Source organism: Carassius auratus, chromosome 32 (genome assembly GCF_003368295.1).
Source record: "Carassius auratus strain Wakin chromosome 32, ASM336829v1, whole genome shotgun sequence".
NCBI classification, from domain to species: domain Eukaryota; kingdom Metazoa; phylum Chordata; class Actinopteri; order Cypriniformes; family Cyprinidae; genus Carassius; species Carassius auratus.
The window spans coordinates 35,274,627-35,289,837 of record NC_039274.1 but is presented as its reverse complement, the minus strand read 5'-3'; the positions used below and the strand labels follow the sequence as shown (position 1 = coordinate 35,289,837).

The 15,211-nt window shown below is 41.2% G+C and overlaps 1 protein-coding gene across 1 annotated transcript in view; it reads right to left on the bottom strand.

The window, feature by feature from the left end:
* Positions 1-5,057, bottom strand: part of LOC113052346 (coronin-2B-like) — a 38,018-nt gene extending 32,961 nt beyond the window's left edge. Inside the window, exon 1 of the mRNA XM_026216808.1 lies at positions 4,844-5,057. Coding sequence (XP_026072593.1) covers positions 4,844-4,858 — 15 coding nt within the window. The 5' untranslated portion in view covers positions 4,859-5,057. The remainder of the gene's footprint in view (positions 1-4,843) is intronic.
* Between the last annotated feature and the right edge of the window lie 10,154 nt (positions 5,058-15,211).

The following is a 15,211-nucleotide window of genomic DNA, read 5'->3' as shown; positions in this document are numbered from 1 at the left end:
CCCAATGAAACTCTCAGTCTCTGTGGAGTTAGAGCAGTTTGTTCATATTCGTCTACATAATATTGACAAGGGCATTATCATATCTGCATCAATTAATACATTGTTTTGCACTTTCTCAGGCTTCATAAAAACAATCTAAAAAGTTGACTAAAAATGCCAGACTTTTAAGTTTTTGTTCATTATCTGCATAAGCACTTTGGCCAGCGGGAGGTTGGTGTTGCTAGCTGCTAGGACTTGGACCAAATGTGACTCTTCTCAGCACGTGTTCACACTACTTGCATAGGGCACAATAGCCTGAAAATTCAGTCCAGATTATAAGATTCCCTCTGAGGATAAAAGAAAAACTACAGAATCCAAATCAAGCTTGTACTCAAGGTTGCTAGGCTTGCTAAACAGTGTCATACTCCTCTGTTTTCATTAAGCAGCTCAAAGTCTCCTTTCCAGTGTCCCTCCCTCACAAAACTCATCATCTAGAACAGAATTATCATTGGTAAGATATAAAAGCATTTCAGTCAAATAAAAAAATTAAATGAATAAATAAATCACCTAGTGGACTGGGAATAGTTTAGAAATATCCTAATTTCATATGACAACCCAGGCCTGCCTCTGTTGGTTATTTCTGTTCTATAATATATTCTGTGGTTTTTTATAAGTGCATGTATTGAAACAAACCTACACTAGACAAACAGTTTTATTGTCTTTTTTTTTTTTGGACTGTATTTAAAGAGCCAGTAAGATGAAAATTCTAAGCTTCCTATCACTGTTATAAGTCCTGTACATTAGGTTTAAATCCATCCAAGGTTAAAAAACATTGTCATTTTGTCAAAATATCATTTTAAAATTACCTCAATTCTCAGAAATCCCCAAACGGTTCGCACGAAGCTGTTCAAAAGATTCAGTTTCGGTAGAATACTGTGTTCTGATTGGTCAACTGACATAGTTTTGATTGGTTGTTCTGCACACACCTCCACGGTAAACTATGCATTAGCATCTGTTTGGGGTGAATTATGTCTTATTCCTCTCATCGCAAAGCAAACAGTAAAATAAAAAACTTGAACAGTCTCGCTGCTTTTTCTTCTGTGGGTGTATTCAAGCCGCGAGCTTCAGTTTGAATAGAATAGCGCGTTAAGCGCGGGGGCGTGGTCACATTGGATAAAACGAAGGGAGACATGAAAAACAGACATCGCGTTGTTTTCATATGGATTACTTTATCACAGAATATATGTTAGCAGCTTGTTTAGTTTTAAAGTAGACATGTCAAGCTTTCTATAGATATCTCTCTCATGTCTCTTCGTTGAGTATTCACGGAGTTACACTTCATTTTAATGACGTGTTTGTACATGACGATCAGCGCAGACAGGCTGCAGACAGCACACATACTGATAAGACGCTCGGGAGAAAACAGACACATAACTTCATAATCATACTTCGCGTTGTGATTCGGAGATGCTCTAAATAAAGTTGGTAATGAACCATCTTTTATGGCCAAACGCTTTGAAAATCCCGCTGTACTCATCGAGATTAGAAAAGCAGTCATCAGTGAAATGTTGTCAACACAACAAAAGGGATTTGTTGTACTGCTCTGGTATTGTGGTGAAAATGAATTTTAGCCATTGGTTCTTCTGATCTTCATTCTTTGGCAGTGAAAATAAAACAAACGGTCTCCTCGACACGATGCTATCACACCAACCAGAGCGTCTGTGTGGGGGGTGAGGCTGCTCAGAGTTCCGTTTCTCTCAAGATGGTAGGCGGAGATTATTATGCAAAGTGTTCCTAGTGACGTACATAGAGATGGGCAAAAGATTTGAAATCTATAACGACTCATTTCAGCGATTCAGAGTCGACTCCTTACTTTAGAAGCCAATAACTTTATAAATCGTGTACTTTTTGGTTTAATTATTTGCACATTGTTTACACAGATGGACAGCTACATCATACACTGTAATACAGGTAATTTTTGATTTCCCATCTGTGTGGCTCTTTGAGTTTTGCTGAAATATCCTGTAGGGGAAGTATGATTAATATTGAAACAGAAACTTGGGCAGGACATTAAAGGGTCTGTTTCTTTTCTTTTCTTTTACTCTTTTTTTCTTTTATGTCATTTCACCTGGCTTTAGTTATGTCACCATGCTTTGCTACTTGCTAGTTGCTGAAGATAATATTAGAGGAAGAGCCTCTTTTTTTGTTCTAGAGAGCATTTGATTGGACAAAAATCTATGTAGTGTAGAATGAGTCATTCATATTTTTTGTGCATTTTTTTGTTTTGTTGTTCTAAAAACAATAATAAATAAATAAAGCAACCAAGTTCTGATGATATGATACTCGATTATATGAAGTCATTATAGCATTGTTCATAAAGTTACTTAATTACTGACAAACACTGTTTAATACATGGGCTTTTTTCTCTGAAATTATAGCAATGAACAAGTTAACAGTCCTCCTACCAACGCAGTGTCTTCTCAGCCACTTAAACACTCCTGACAAGTGTGTTTCTGTGCATTTGATATGTGAAACTTCCTACCTGCCTCTCGACCTAATGACATGCAGACATGTGCAAAGCCACCCACACACACCATAGATGAGGACCCTTCTCACAATCCCCCAGTAAATACACTCACAGCACATTCAGTGATATTGAACATGCAATGTCTGCCTGGCTCTGTGCCTTGATATTGGGGAAAATATTCACTGGAGAATCTGATGCCTGTTGGCATTTCTGTCAGACTAAATTATGTCCCAGGGTGAAAAAAATGCTTAAGTTTTAAACAAAGGCATGAGGGTTTCATGCTTTGACCTTAAACTCAGACAGAATGATCTCTTACCCCTCCTCCATCCATTCCTCCAGCTTTCTTTTGCCTCTTAATATATAATTGATTACAATGTTTCGGTAGATTTCATACCTTTTAAGTTAGTGTGGTGTGGGATTTAGGGAGTAACTTTGTGGTGCCTGGCTATTCTGATGTAATTTTAAAGATCTTATCATTTCTAAAGTTTTTTTTTTTTAAGAATGCTACCACTAGCATGCTACCATTTTTATTTTATTTTATTTCGGTTGATAATTAAATAAAAAAGTCAGTTATATGTGCTGTAAAGTAGTGCTAGTAAGCTCTAACACCTGTTATATGGGGACTTTTCTTAGACTGTCTGAGAGACACATTTTTTATGAATACAATATTTAGCTTTCCTTCTTTCATGAGACTTTTTTGCCTTTAGTTCATAAACTGTATGAAATGAACATCCACAGTGATTTATTAATTATCGCATTGCGCTGTGTGTGACAGGAAGTGACGTGCAGCCAGCTGTTTTATAGCCCTGCAGTGAAAGATGCATCTTGTCCTGTTCATGACAGTCTGGGTGTGTGACCATTTCAGTCCCAAGAGTCTGTGAGGATATCCTGCCACACAGCAGTGTGGTTAAACACTAGTCTATATGTGCGCTCACACTCTCACATGCAGACGCACTCTTTTGAGTGGAATCGCTCTCTGTCTCTCACTGTCTGCCACAGAGTGCTGTTCTGCTCAGTAAGCACACATGCACAAACACTGCAAGGTCATTTAGCTCTGTACAGTACCCATCACTCGAACCCCCACTCAACATCTCACCCTTCTCCGTCAGAGCAAAACACACACACACACACACACACACACACACACACACACACACACACACACACACACACACATCAGTTCTTACACAGTCAGCACCTGCATCAAGCCAGTAATTCTGCCAGGCATAACTGCAACACACATCACTGCATGAAAACTGACATTGACTGAGATTTAAGTGAGATATGCATTGCATAAATGAAGAAACTGCAACTCTGAGTAATAATATAATACTGTATAATATAATATAATTATTTATTATAGATTTGATATATTTTACATACAAAACATATATATATATATATATATATATATATATATATATATATATATATATATATATATATATATATATATATATATATAAAATGCATAAACATATGCACAGTATATTTGTCTTATAAACAGTGTCTCTCTGTGTTTATCTCTTCAAATATCAGCTTTACAGACTTTACAAATCTGTTTGATTGTATACTGCATTTAAGATAATTTCATATAATTATTTAGTTAGTCCAACTTTTATGAATTATATTCAGTTAGCCAGCAGCTCATGACAACTATGAGAGTCAAATGACATAAGTCAAACTTAAAACTCTTTTATAAACATACAAACAAGAACAATAAAGACATAATTAGCCTGATCCACATTGATACTTATACAATGAATTCAGTTAAATTGATATTGATATTATAATCTATGTCAAAATAAAATAATAATGTCAAAAAGTGTCCAAGTTGACCTGAATTCTCCCTATATCCCTTGGCCTACCCCTTCTCATCTTGTCCATTTCCCTCTTTTTCCTTTTTAGAACTGTCACGCATACTGTAGTATGTTATGTGACATGCCCAGTCTCTCCTCGGAAAAAAAAGCACAGCTCAGCCTTTATGCAGGGCAGCCCTGGATTAAAAGCTCCTCATCGTAATCAGTTTGCTAAAGCTGCACACATACACACACGCTCACACATAAACATGCCTCACCCAGCCAAGACCCACTGCCCTACTGCGGGACAGGCTCTCACATATCAAACACTCACAGAGAGGCAGCTGGACAACCACACATAGAAGTTTGTACTGCACAGCAAATCCAGCAGGCATAAGATTCACCTGCATTACCAAACACTCTCCACCTGTCCGGCACTGCGGTACACTACAGTCACAGATTCAGCAGAACATCCCACTGCAGTGAAGCCCAAACCCAGCAGCCCCTCCCAGCCTCACACGCTCCAGCACACGCTTACCTTTGTGACAGTCATGCAGAGAACAGTGCAGAAGAGTCCGTTTCTGTTCCTGAAACGCTGAGTGAGACAGCAGGACAGAGAGAGAGAGAGAGAGGACTCACTGAGTGTGTGCAGCTGCAGTCTCTACGACAGCAGAGTGAGACACAAGAGATTGAGAAAGAGGAGAAGAGAAGAGAGAGAGGGGGGAGGAAGGGTTTGGTTGCTGTCTCTCGCTAAGTATCCAAGCCTATCAGTGCTGCGGTAGCTGTGGTCCTGTAGTCAGGAGGATACTGCAGTGAAGCCAGCTCAGTTAGTACTATGACTCTCTCTCCTTCCATCCTGTCAATCTGATTACTGCATGTGCTAATGATGATTATTGATATCCACAAAGGCATCAGTGTTATCATCAAAGGCATCACTGTTTACCATGTCTTACTCTCTCTTTTTAAATCTCTGCAAACCACGTATAGCATATTAAAAGTCATGTTCATGTTTTTTGGGGGTGTATTAAAGCAAAAAAAATAAAATAATAATAATAATAATAATAATATATATATGTATATGTATATATGTATATATATATATATATATATTTATAATATATATAACATTTCTTAATTAAAATTATATACTTTAACATGTTTATTATACTCTTACTTAAGAAGTTTAAACCCAAAAACAAACATATCAAGAGGCTATAATTGTTGCAAGAACTTCAGAAATGAGAAAACATGACATAGAATGAGCTGTAGCTTTATGTTTATGTTATGCTGCCCTCTTGTGGGTCAATATTACATCACTAATTACATTCATTGCACAACACATTTAAATAGAAGTGTAGCCAAGTACTGTGTCCAATAATCGGAATTTGAGCTCTGCATTTAACCCATCCAAGTGAACACACACCGAAGTGAGTAGTGAACACAGATAGCAGTGGGCAGCCATATTTGCTGCGGAACCTGGGGAGCAGTTGGTGGTTCAGTGAGAAACAAATCTTGATTATTGAAAGTGAAAGAGAGTGTTGTTCATTCACTCTCCCCGACCTATAGGTTAACCCCTGCTAATACTGAGACTCAAACTGGGTTTCATGTCTGACTCTCTAATCGTTAGGCCCTGACTGCCCCCGAAAAAGCATGGTTCACCCAGAAATGGTGTCTTTATTTATTCGTAGTTATGTGGTCCCATACCTGTATGACTTACTTTTCTCTGTGGAATAAAAAAAAAAAAAAAAAAGATGCAATGAAAATTAATGGTGACTGAGGCTGTCATTCTGGCTAACATCTTGTGCTGTATGGTTGAAAGCCATGCATACCGGTAGTTTAACTTTCTAACAGAATGGCAATAAGTAAATGACAGCATAATTTGAATGCAGATCTCCACTTCTTTTCATTGAAATGAAACCTAAATGTCCCAGAAATGGCTGCTGTCATGTTTTGCTGATGACGTTTGGAGCCGGAGTCAGCGTAGTAGTGATCGTGAGCTGGAACCATGGTGTCTACTCAAACTCCCACAGACTCAATTGCAAGTACACAATCATGACCCCACATCCCATTTTTATAGCATGGAATAACCTACTAAAACCAAACACTGTAGACAAACAAACACTTGAACTTACATCATACCTTATTTATTTATTTATTTTAGCAGCTAACCCCTATTGGTAGAAAGCAATAATAATAATAATAATAATAATAATAATAATAATTTTCCAATACTGACAGCCATTCAAAACGAGTAGGGCTGTCCCTGACCAAGGATTTTCATAGTCAAATTGGAATTTTCGAATCTTGCCAATATTCGACTGATAGTCAAATCATATATTTGGGGGTGGGGCAAAATACATTGAGTCAACATTAGCCTATATGTGTCACACACCTGGACTCATTTAGCTTGTTTTCGCCCGTGACCCAGTTTCTGTCTTCCGTGTTTAGTTTGATTAGTTCCCAGGTGTCTATTATCTTCCTCATGTGTTCCATGTCCCTGTTAATTTAATGATTCCATCCACCTGTGTTTCCCCAATTATCTGTTGTTCATAAGCCGTGTCCCTTCAGTTCTGTTTTGTCGGGTCTTCTCACTTGTGACCACTTGCTACTTATGTGTGTCTACCTCTGTGCTCCATGTTGGATATCCCCTGTGTTGGATATATTAAAAGCCTTATTCTGTTTATCCTCGACTCCGTATTCCTTCAGGCAGCGTAAAACCGTGACAGAAGACCCGACCTCAAAAGAGAAAATAGAAAACTGCGTGTTCTTCCCTCCGTTTTGCTTTTGTTTTTTCACAGTCTTTTCTTTTCTTAGTGTCTATGGATCCCCTCTATCGTCCCGAATTCCTCCTCCTCCTGCTGAAGCAGGAAGGACGTTCTCTCGAGGACCATACCAGACATTTTTTCCTATTAGCTAATGCCACCAGCTACCCGGACGGCGCGCTCTGCACCTTCTACAACACCAGCCTGAACTCCAAATGCAGAGCGTTGTCGTCCGAAGATGGTCCTCGAGAGGATTTCGCCGCATACGTGGAGTGGACTCTGGCGAGAAATGGCTCATCTCTCACCATCTGCCCCATAGAGGACCTCGCCAGCCCCACTCCCGACCCAGAGACCAGCCAGCCACCATCTCGCCGCACGGAGCCAGAGCCCACCGCAGCCGCAGAGCCCGAGCCATCCACTGACAGGGAGCCGGATCTCGAGAGCGCGACTGACCAGGTGTGTGAGCCGGCAACACTGTGCATCGTGGGAGTCCTCGTGGAGATCGAGGGCGTGGAGGAAAGCCCTGCCCACACTCCTGCGACTGAGGGTGAGCTATATGCAGTCTCTGAAGATCATATGGAGCAAGTTCTGGATCTGATGGACTGGTCTATGGAGGTAATCCCTAATTTTCCTGTTTCCCCGCTGGTTCCGTCCAGCCCTGATTCCCCTGTATACCCTCTCAGTCTCCCACTCCTACCTCCTCCAGTCATTTCCTCTGCTCCATTTCCGCTGGTTACGCCCAGCCCTGAGTTTTCTGTTTCTCCGCTGGTTACGCCCAGCCCTGAGTTTTCTGTTTCTCCGCTGGTTACGCCCAGCCCTGAGTTTTCTGTTTCTCCGCTGGTTACGCCCAGCCCTGAGTTTTCTGTTTCTCCGCTGGTTACGCCCAGCCCTGAGTTTTCTGTTTCTCCGCTGGTTCCGCCCAGCTCTGAATCTTCTGTGTCTCCGCTGGTTCCGCCCAGCTCTGAATCTTCTGTGTCTCCGCTGGTTCCGCCCAGCTCTGAATCTTCTGTGTCTCCGCTGGTTCCGCCCAGCTCTGAATCTTCTGTGTCTCCGCTGGTTCCGCCCAGCTCTGAATCTTCTGTGTCTCCGCTGGTTCCGCCCAGCTCTGAATCTTCTGTGTCTCCGCTGGTTCCGCCCAGCTCTGAATTTTCTGTGTCTCCGCTGGTTCTGCCCAGCCATGATTTTTGTTTCACCACTGGTTCCACCCAGCCCTGAATCTTCTGTGTCTCCTGCATTCCCTCCCAGCCTCCCTCTCCCACCTCCTCCCAAACCTGCTGGTCCTTCTGCTCCACTTCCGCTGGTTCCATCCAGCCCTGATCCTCCTGTCGTTCCCCCCATCCTTCTCCTCTCTCCTCCTCCTAGACCAGCCAGTTCCTCGTCATCCCTGCTGGTGCCAGTCAGTCCCGCAGCTCACCCTCAGTCCGCGCCATCGGGGCGCGGTGGTTCGCCGCTGGACTGCCAGTCTCCAGCTCCGCCTTGGCGTGTTAAGGCCCTGTCTCCGCCTCCAGCCTCCGAGCCCTGGACTCCTCCTCGGTCCTTCGACCCAGCGGCTCCGCCTTGGCTCTTAGCTCCCTCGTCTCCACCGTGGCCTGTCATCCCACCTGCTCCACCGGGCTCCCTCGTGCCTCCGGCTCCACCTTGGTCAGTCGTCGACCATCCGCCGCCTCGGGACTCCACTCCTCTGGTTCCACCTCGTCACTCCATCCCTCCGGCTCTGTCAGGCTCCTCCTTCCCTCCGGTTCCACCTCCATCCTCGGTCGCTCCGGCTCCACAGCGGTCTGCCAGGACCCTGCCTCCGCCTTGGTCGCCTGAGCCTTCTGCTCCACCTAGGCCCTCCGGAACCTCGACGTCCCCCTGGCTCTGCGGCTGTGCTGCTCCATCTTGGGCTCCTCACCCATCGGTGCAGTCTCCGCCTGTCGGCCCCCTGGTGTCGTCGACCCTTCCTTCACCATGGCTCCTCCCGCCGTCGACTCCACCTTGGATCTCCGTCCTGGCTGGTCTCTGGTGGACCATCTGGCTCCTCCTGCTCCTGTCTCCTCCCTGGCTCCTTCCTCCGTCGTCTCCTCCCTGGCTCCTCCTTCTGTGGTCCCTGTCTGCTGGCCCCCTCCTGGGAGTCCGTCCTCCACCGGAACCTCCTCCCAGGTTCCCACCCATGCCTCCCTCTGTTGTTTCTACGGTGCGAGGACGCACCTACCGGGAGGGGGGAGTACTGTCACACACCTGGACTCATTTAGCTTGTTTTCGCCCGTGACCCAGTTTCTGTCTTCCGTGTTTAGTTTGATTAGTTCCCAGGTGTCTATTATCTTCCTCATGTGTTCCATGTCCCTGTTAATTTAATGATTCCATCCACCTGTGTTTCCCCAATTATCTGTTGTTCATAAGCCGTGTCCCTTCAGTTCTGTTTTGTCGGGTCTTCTCACTTGTGCTCACTTGTGACCACTTGCTACTTACGTGTGTCTACCTCTGTGCTCCATGTTGGATATCCCCTGTGTTGGATATATTAAAAGCCTTATTCTGTTTATCCTCGACTCCGTATTCCTTCAGGCAGCGTAAAACCGTGACAATATGACAGTAGTTATTAATATTCAGAATTTCTGTTTTGAGCTGCTTAGGTAACATTTCTTATCATTATCACTGCTGAGAACATTGCTACTGATTTTTTTTTTTTTTTTTTTTTTTTTGAGGATTGTTTGTTAAAATAAGGTTCAAAAGAACAGCATTAATTAGATTTAAAAGCCTTTACTGTCACTTTTTGATACATTTAATTTGATACATTTAATTAGATCGATTTTATTAATTTCTTTTAAAAACAATCTGATACACCCAAATCTTATGAACACATTTTTGTTTGCATTTGTATACAAGCAACATTTCAGTATATTATAGTAGATGTTCTACCAGTGCTTGTTCTTTGTACTATGTGTTTCTTCCAGACAAGCAACTAAGGTTTAGATTTTATATATTAATATAGATATTAATATATATTATGTTGTCTATACAATTTAAGTCAGTAGTAACCAAACATTTTTTTAAATATCTCCTTTTGTGTTCAATAGAAGAATAAAATAATTTTTTGAGTGCAGTAATGGGTCACTTAAAATCTTTGCAACAGGAAACAGAATGTTAACACCAGGGGACAGTATTTATATGCTTTGTCAGAGCACACACTCACATACTTACTGTATGACGAGATTCGAGGCAGACCCCCCCATTCTGGCTTGACTGTCCACCAGATCTGTTTACACAGAAAATGTAACTCTAGTGGAACTTTTAATGTGCGTTTCTTTGGTTACAGCTTCCCATGTACATGACACAATGTTCCAGCCACATGCTGTCCGCACAGAAACCAGTTCCTCTGAAGTTAGGGGTGAAGGGAAAAAGTAAGGGCCTGCAAGAAGGAGACAGGAGAGAAGCTGATGAACTGATGGCCTTATGGAATACAAACAATAAGAATAAGGTGTCACAGTGGATATGGAAAATTATAGCCAAACTTTAAAGTTTTGAAGGGATAGTTCACCCAAAAGTTGTGGCTATAAACATTTGGAACATTTTCCAAAATATCTTCGTTTGTGTTCTTGCAAAAGAAAACAAAGACATATTATGGGTTTGGAATGACAGGGGAGTGAGTGAATGATGGAAGAATTTTTGAATGAACTTGTTATTGAAATGTCAAGTACAGTGCATGTGCTTTTGTATGTTGGTCACATAAACATAAAAAGAAGTGTACTCCTTTAAAGCACCACTATAGATTATTAAAACATAGTGATTTACAATGTATTCTGAAGCAAAACCTTTAATGTAACACTATTACAAAGTGCACTTTTTAAAAGTGTACTTAAATGTGTTAAGAAACATGTACTTTTAAGCACACTTAACTGGCCATTTATTTCATTAGTATTATTTTGTCTGCAAGTAAGTCTATAGTTTTTATATACTTTTAAGGTTTGAATACACTGCAAGTGTTGATTCAATACAATTAAAATCACTTTTTTTTGACAAGACGTGCTGTGCATTTTATGAAACCTTTAGTTCGTCAGAAAAATGTCTCAAATGTGTAAAAAAAGTTTTGAAGCGCACCTGACCTTGACCTTTCTATATAATGTTGTACTGAGCCGCAGTAGTCCTCTTTATAAGATTTTATTCCCAACTATACAAGTTCACCCATAGTGTCCATAGGTCTGCACCTTTTAAAGATTACAAGTAGAAGGAAACCATGTGACTCCACCTCCACATCCACCATAACTCTCCCTGCATTTCCCTCAGAGTGATACATTAAGGTTTGCATTGCACATGTGGCATTTTCCCCTCATAAAGACATTAGCCTGTTGACCCTGTCACATCATTACAGGCTTATTCTGGTGAGGTATTGCCGCTGCTCCACAGGGTTAACTGGCTGTCTGGAAATAGAGCCATCTCACTGATAACTTTAAACATGCTTTAAACATGTAATGTTCTCATAAAGAATTACATGCTTTTTGCATGTCATATTTGACTGATTCATTATACATGATGTGAAAATTATATATATATATATATATATATATATATATATATATATATATATATATATATATATATATATATATGAAAAGATTATAGATGTAGTTTTTAGAATTTTTAGAAGTTATTGCAGTGGAATTATTGAAATGTGAATAAATGTGAGTATAAGCATTATGTGTCCCTCAGGGTATCATAAAAATATAATCATTGCTTCTACAGAAAAATATTTAACTGCTGTAAAATTAACTACACAGGAGAAATAACGCAAGAACTAAGTTATCACACACTGGGTTGAATATGGTTTGGCAGTATAAAATATAAATTATTTTTATGAATATGCTACTCATATTTCAAAGTGTGAATGCTTAAATTGTGATACTTTAGAGCTGTCCTGAACTCAGTGGTCACAAATGCTTTCATGTGGTCATGGGTCCATTTAACTGTGCATTTAATGTTTGGTTAAGCTTTTTATGTATTGGGCTGATCCAGTGCCAGGTATAATGTGTGTACAAAGGTCAGCGCTGTCTTTTGTGAGACCGAAGTACAAATATGGTTGAGTGTGTGGTCTGTCAGCTACCTCACCTATGAGGCACAAAGAGGTTTTAACCATGAGCCCAGTGGTCTTGCTTCAATTATAGCAGTTTTGTGAGCCACAGAGGTGCATGGAGCTTCAACTGGAAAGCTTTATTAACTAACCAGAGATTACAATGAAGGAAGAGGAAATTCTATTGAAGTCTATAAAAAAAACATGCAGGCGTCCATTTGTCGAAGCTTGGTTAAGTTTTCTCCACCATTTACGTGTTAGTCTTTAGGTTGTGATAATCTTGAAAGCATTGTGTTGAAAATTTACAAATGAATCAGCAATGTTTTGCATTATATAGCAGAAAATATATATAAAAGAAAATTATAATAATTATTATAATTATATAATTATTATAAATGATATAATTTATAATATAAATACATTGCCAGATGATTGATTGCTGATTATTGAAAACAAATTACTGTTTCTGATCCTGACTAACAAGTCCAACTGAGAACATCCTTATTGAGAGCTGATAGAATAGTGCAGTCATTATAGCTGTCACCAGCCAATTTTAATCACCATAACCATCGGGGAAAGAGATGCTTCTCCAAGAACACATTATTTTTTTATTTTTTTTGACTATCCAAATAGATCCTGTTGTAAAATTCTGGAAATTTTTGACAGGAAATTCCTAAATAATTTCTACGTTTGTGATTATTCCATAATTACACAAGTTTTATGTTCTGCTTGACTTTTTTTCTGTTGGATAATGTTATTTGTGCCTCTTATATGCTCAGGCTATGTCTCTCTACTTTAACAAATAGATCATCTGTATTCAATACAGGCATTGTGGGATTTTTCATTCTTTCCATGGAGTGGTGCTTCTATGCCTCTGGAATAATCTTTACCTCTAATCCACCAAGCAGTATGTAAAATCAACCATCTGAATATCTGAGCTGGTATTTCCAGCTGAACACTCGCTCCAGGTCCCCAGCTGTTTGGCTAGATCCAAACCCAGCCACCCAGCTATATTTCAGTACTCTTTGTAAAGATGCCCATGCAATATTTCCAGACCTTTTCAAAAGACTTAGGAACTGAGACATACCCATTTGTAGAGCAATTATGTGTTTATTTTCACTCCTGTATATTTACAGAATAGCATAGCATATTTGAAGTTTCAGCAGTTTCTGTGACTGTGACTTAGGTCTAGGAAACTTAAATTGCTTAATCTCTGGTTTGTTGATTTGTGACAAATGACTTGCAATAAAATCAACTTTCTGGGCGTGATTATCATACAAGCTGATGAAGCAGAAAGCACAAATCTGTTTTGGATGATTTCTTGTTACTGTAAACAGTGTTGGGGTAATGCATTACAAGTAATATGAGTTACGTAATCAGATTACATTTTTCAAGTACATTTTTGTAAATTAAAAAGTAATGCATTAGTTACTTGAAAAAAGTAATCTGATTACGTGACTCATATTACCTTTTTCAAGTAATTAGTAACGTAATGCATTACTTTTTAATTTACAAAAATTTACTCCAGTTCCTTTGTTTTTCCATTTACTGACTGACAAGTCTCCTTTCCCCATATTGGGAGAAATTGGAAGTACAGAGGCGTTGTGGTCTCTGTTTACCTGGGTGTCCACTAGTGGTCTCACTTCCCCATAGGCACCTCACTACAGGCACTATAATTCCCACAAAGCCTTGTCCCTTCATCACGGTAATTGCACACCTGTTAATTGCACTCAGTTGTCTTCACTTTCATAGTCCTTATCCTGCCTATTTAAACCGTTCTGTTTATGTTTTTGTCATGGAGTCCTTACTTTGCGTCACCTAGTTTCCTCGAGGTTTCCTAGTCCTTGAGTTCCTGTTCTTGTTCTTGTTCCTGTTTGTTTGTTTGTTTCTGTTTGGATTGATGTTGGTTATGACCCTGGCTTGTTTTTGACTCTGATTTGGATTACCCTTAATAAACCACACTGCACTTGGATCTTCCGTCTCCTGTGTTCCCATACGTGACAGAAGGACTCCATCATGCTAAGATAATAGCAGTGTGGGATTTCGTATACATTCCCCAGCCACCATAAAGGAGCAGATTGGGAGACTTTCTAACCTAACCACTCTCCGTTAAAAGGGGAGTGAGGTGGGGGGCTTGGCGCAAATGTTCTGGACAATGGCAGTGGGGATGGGGTATAATGATGAGGCCCTGAAGGACCTTTTCAACGACTGCCTGGATACCCTTTTACTGGGTGGGAGATGAAGGGGCTGGAGATACTGGACTTTTGGGGGTTCACCAGTTACCTACAGCATCAATCTCAATGGGATGACTCAGCCACACCTGTCTCTCTCGGTGGGATGGCCGACTCTAGACCGGGGTCTACAAACAGTAGGACCGCCAGCCCAGCACCACTGCACAATATGACCGCCAGCCCAGCGCCACAGCACAAGGTGGTTGCCAGCCCAGCGCCACAGCTCAAGGTGGCCGCCAGTCCTGAGTCATGGCACAAGATGGCCGCTTGTCCAGCGCCTCTACACGGGATGACAGCTACAGTTGACCCTCCAGAGTCGAGTCAGGTTCCCGTTGACCCCCGAGAGTCAAGGTCAAGTCACCAATGATCTTCATGGGCGAGGTCAAGTCACCGACTATCTTCATGGGTAAAGGCAAGTCACCATTGATCTTCATGAGCAAATGCAAATCACCATTGATCTTCATGAGCAGAGTCAGGTCACCAATGATCCTCATGAGCAGAGTCAGGTCACCAATGATCCTCATGAGCAGAGTCAGGTCACCAATGATCCTCATGAGCAGAGTCAGGTCACCAATGATCCTCATGAGCAGAGTCAAGTCACCAATGATCTTCATGAGCAGAGTCAAGTCACCAATGATCTTCATGAGCAGAGTCAAGTCACCATTGATCTTCCTGAATCCAGTTTAAACTCTGCAGAACTACCAGAGCTTCTCCACGTCTCTGCTGAACTACCAGAGCCTCTCCATGTCTCAGCCGAACTCTCTGAGCACTCAACTGATCCTGTCGTGGCCACAGAGGCCACCCTTGACTTGTTCATGTTCTCTTTTTCAGACTTGCCTATCCAGACTTGCTCTCATGTATTATCGATC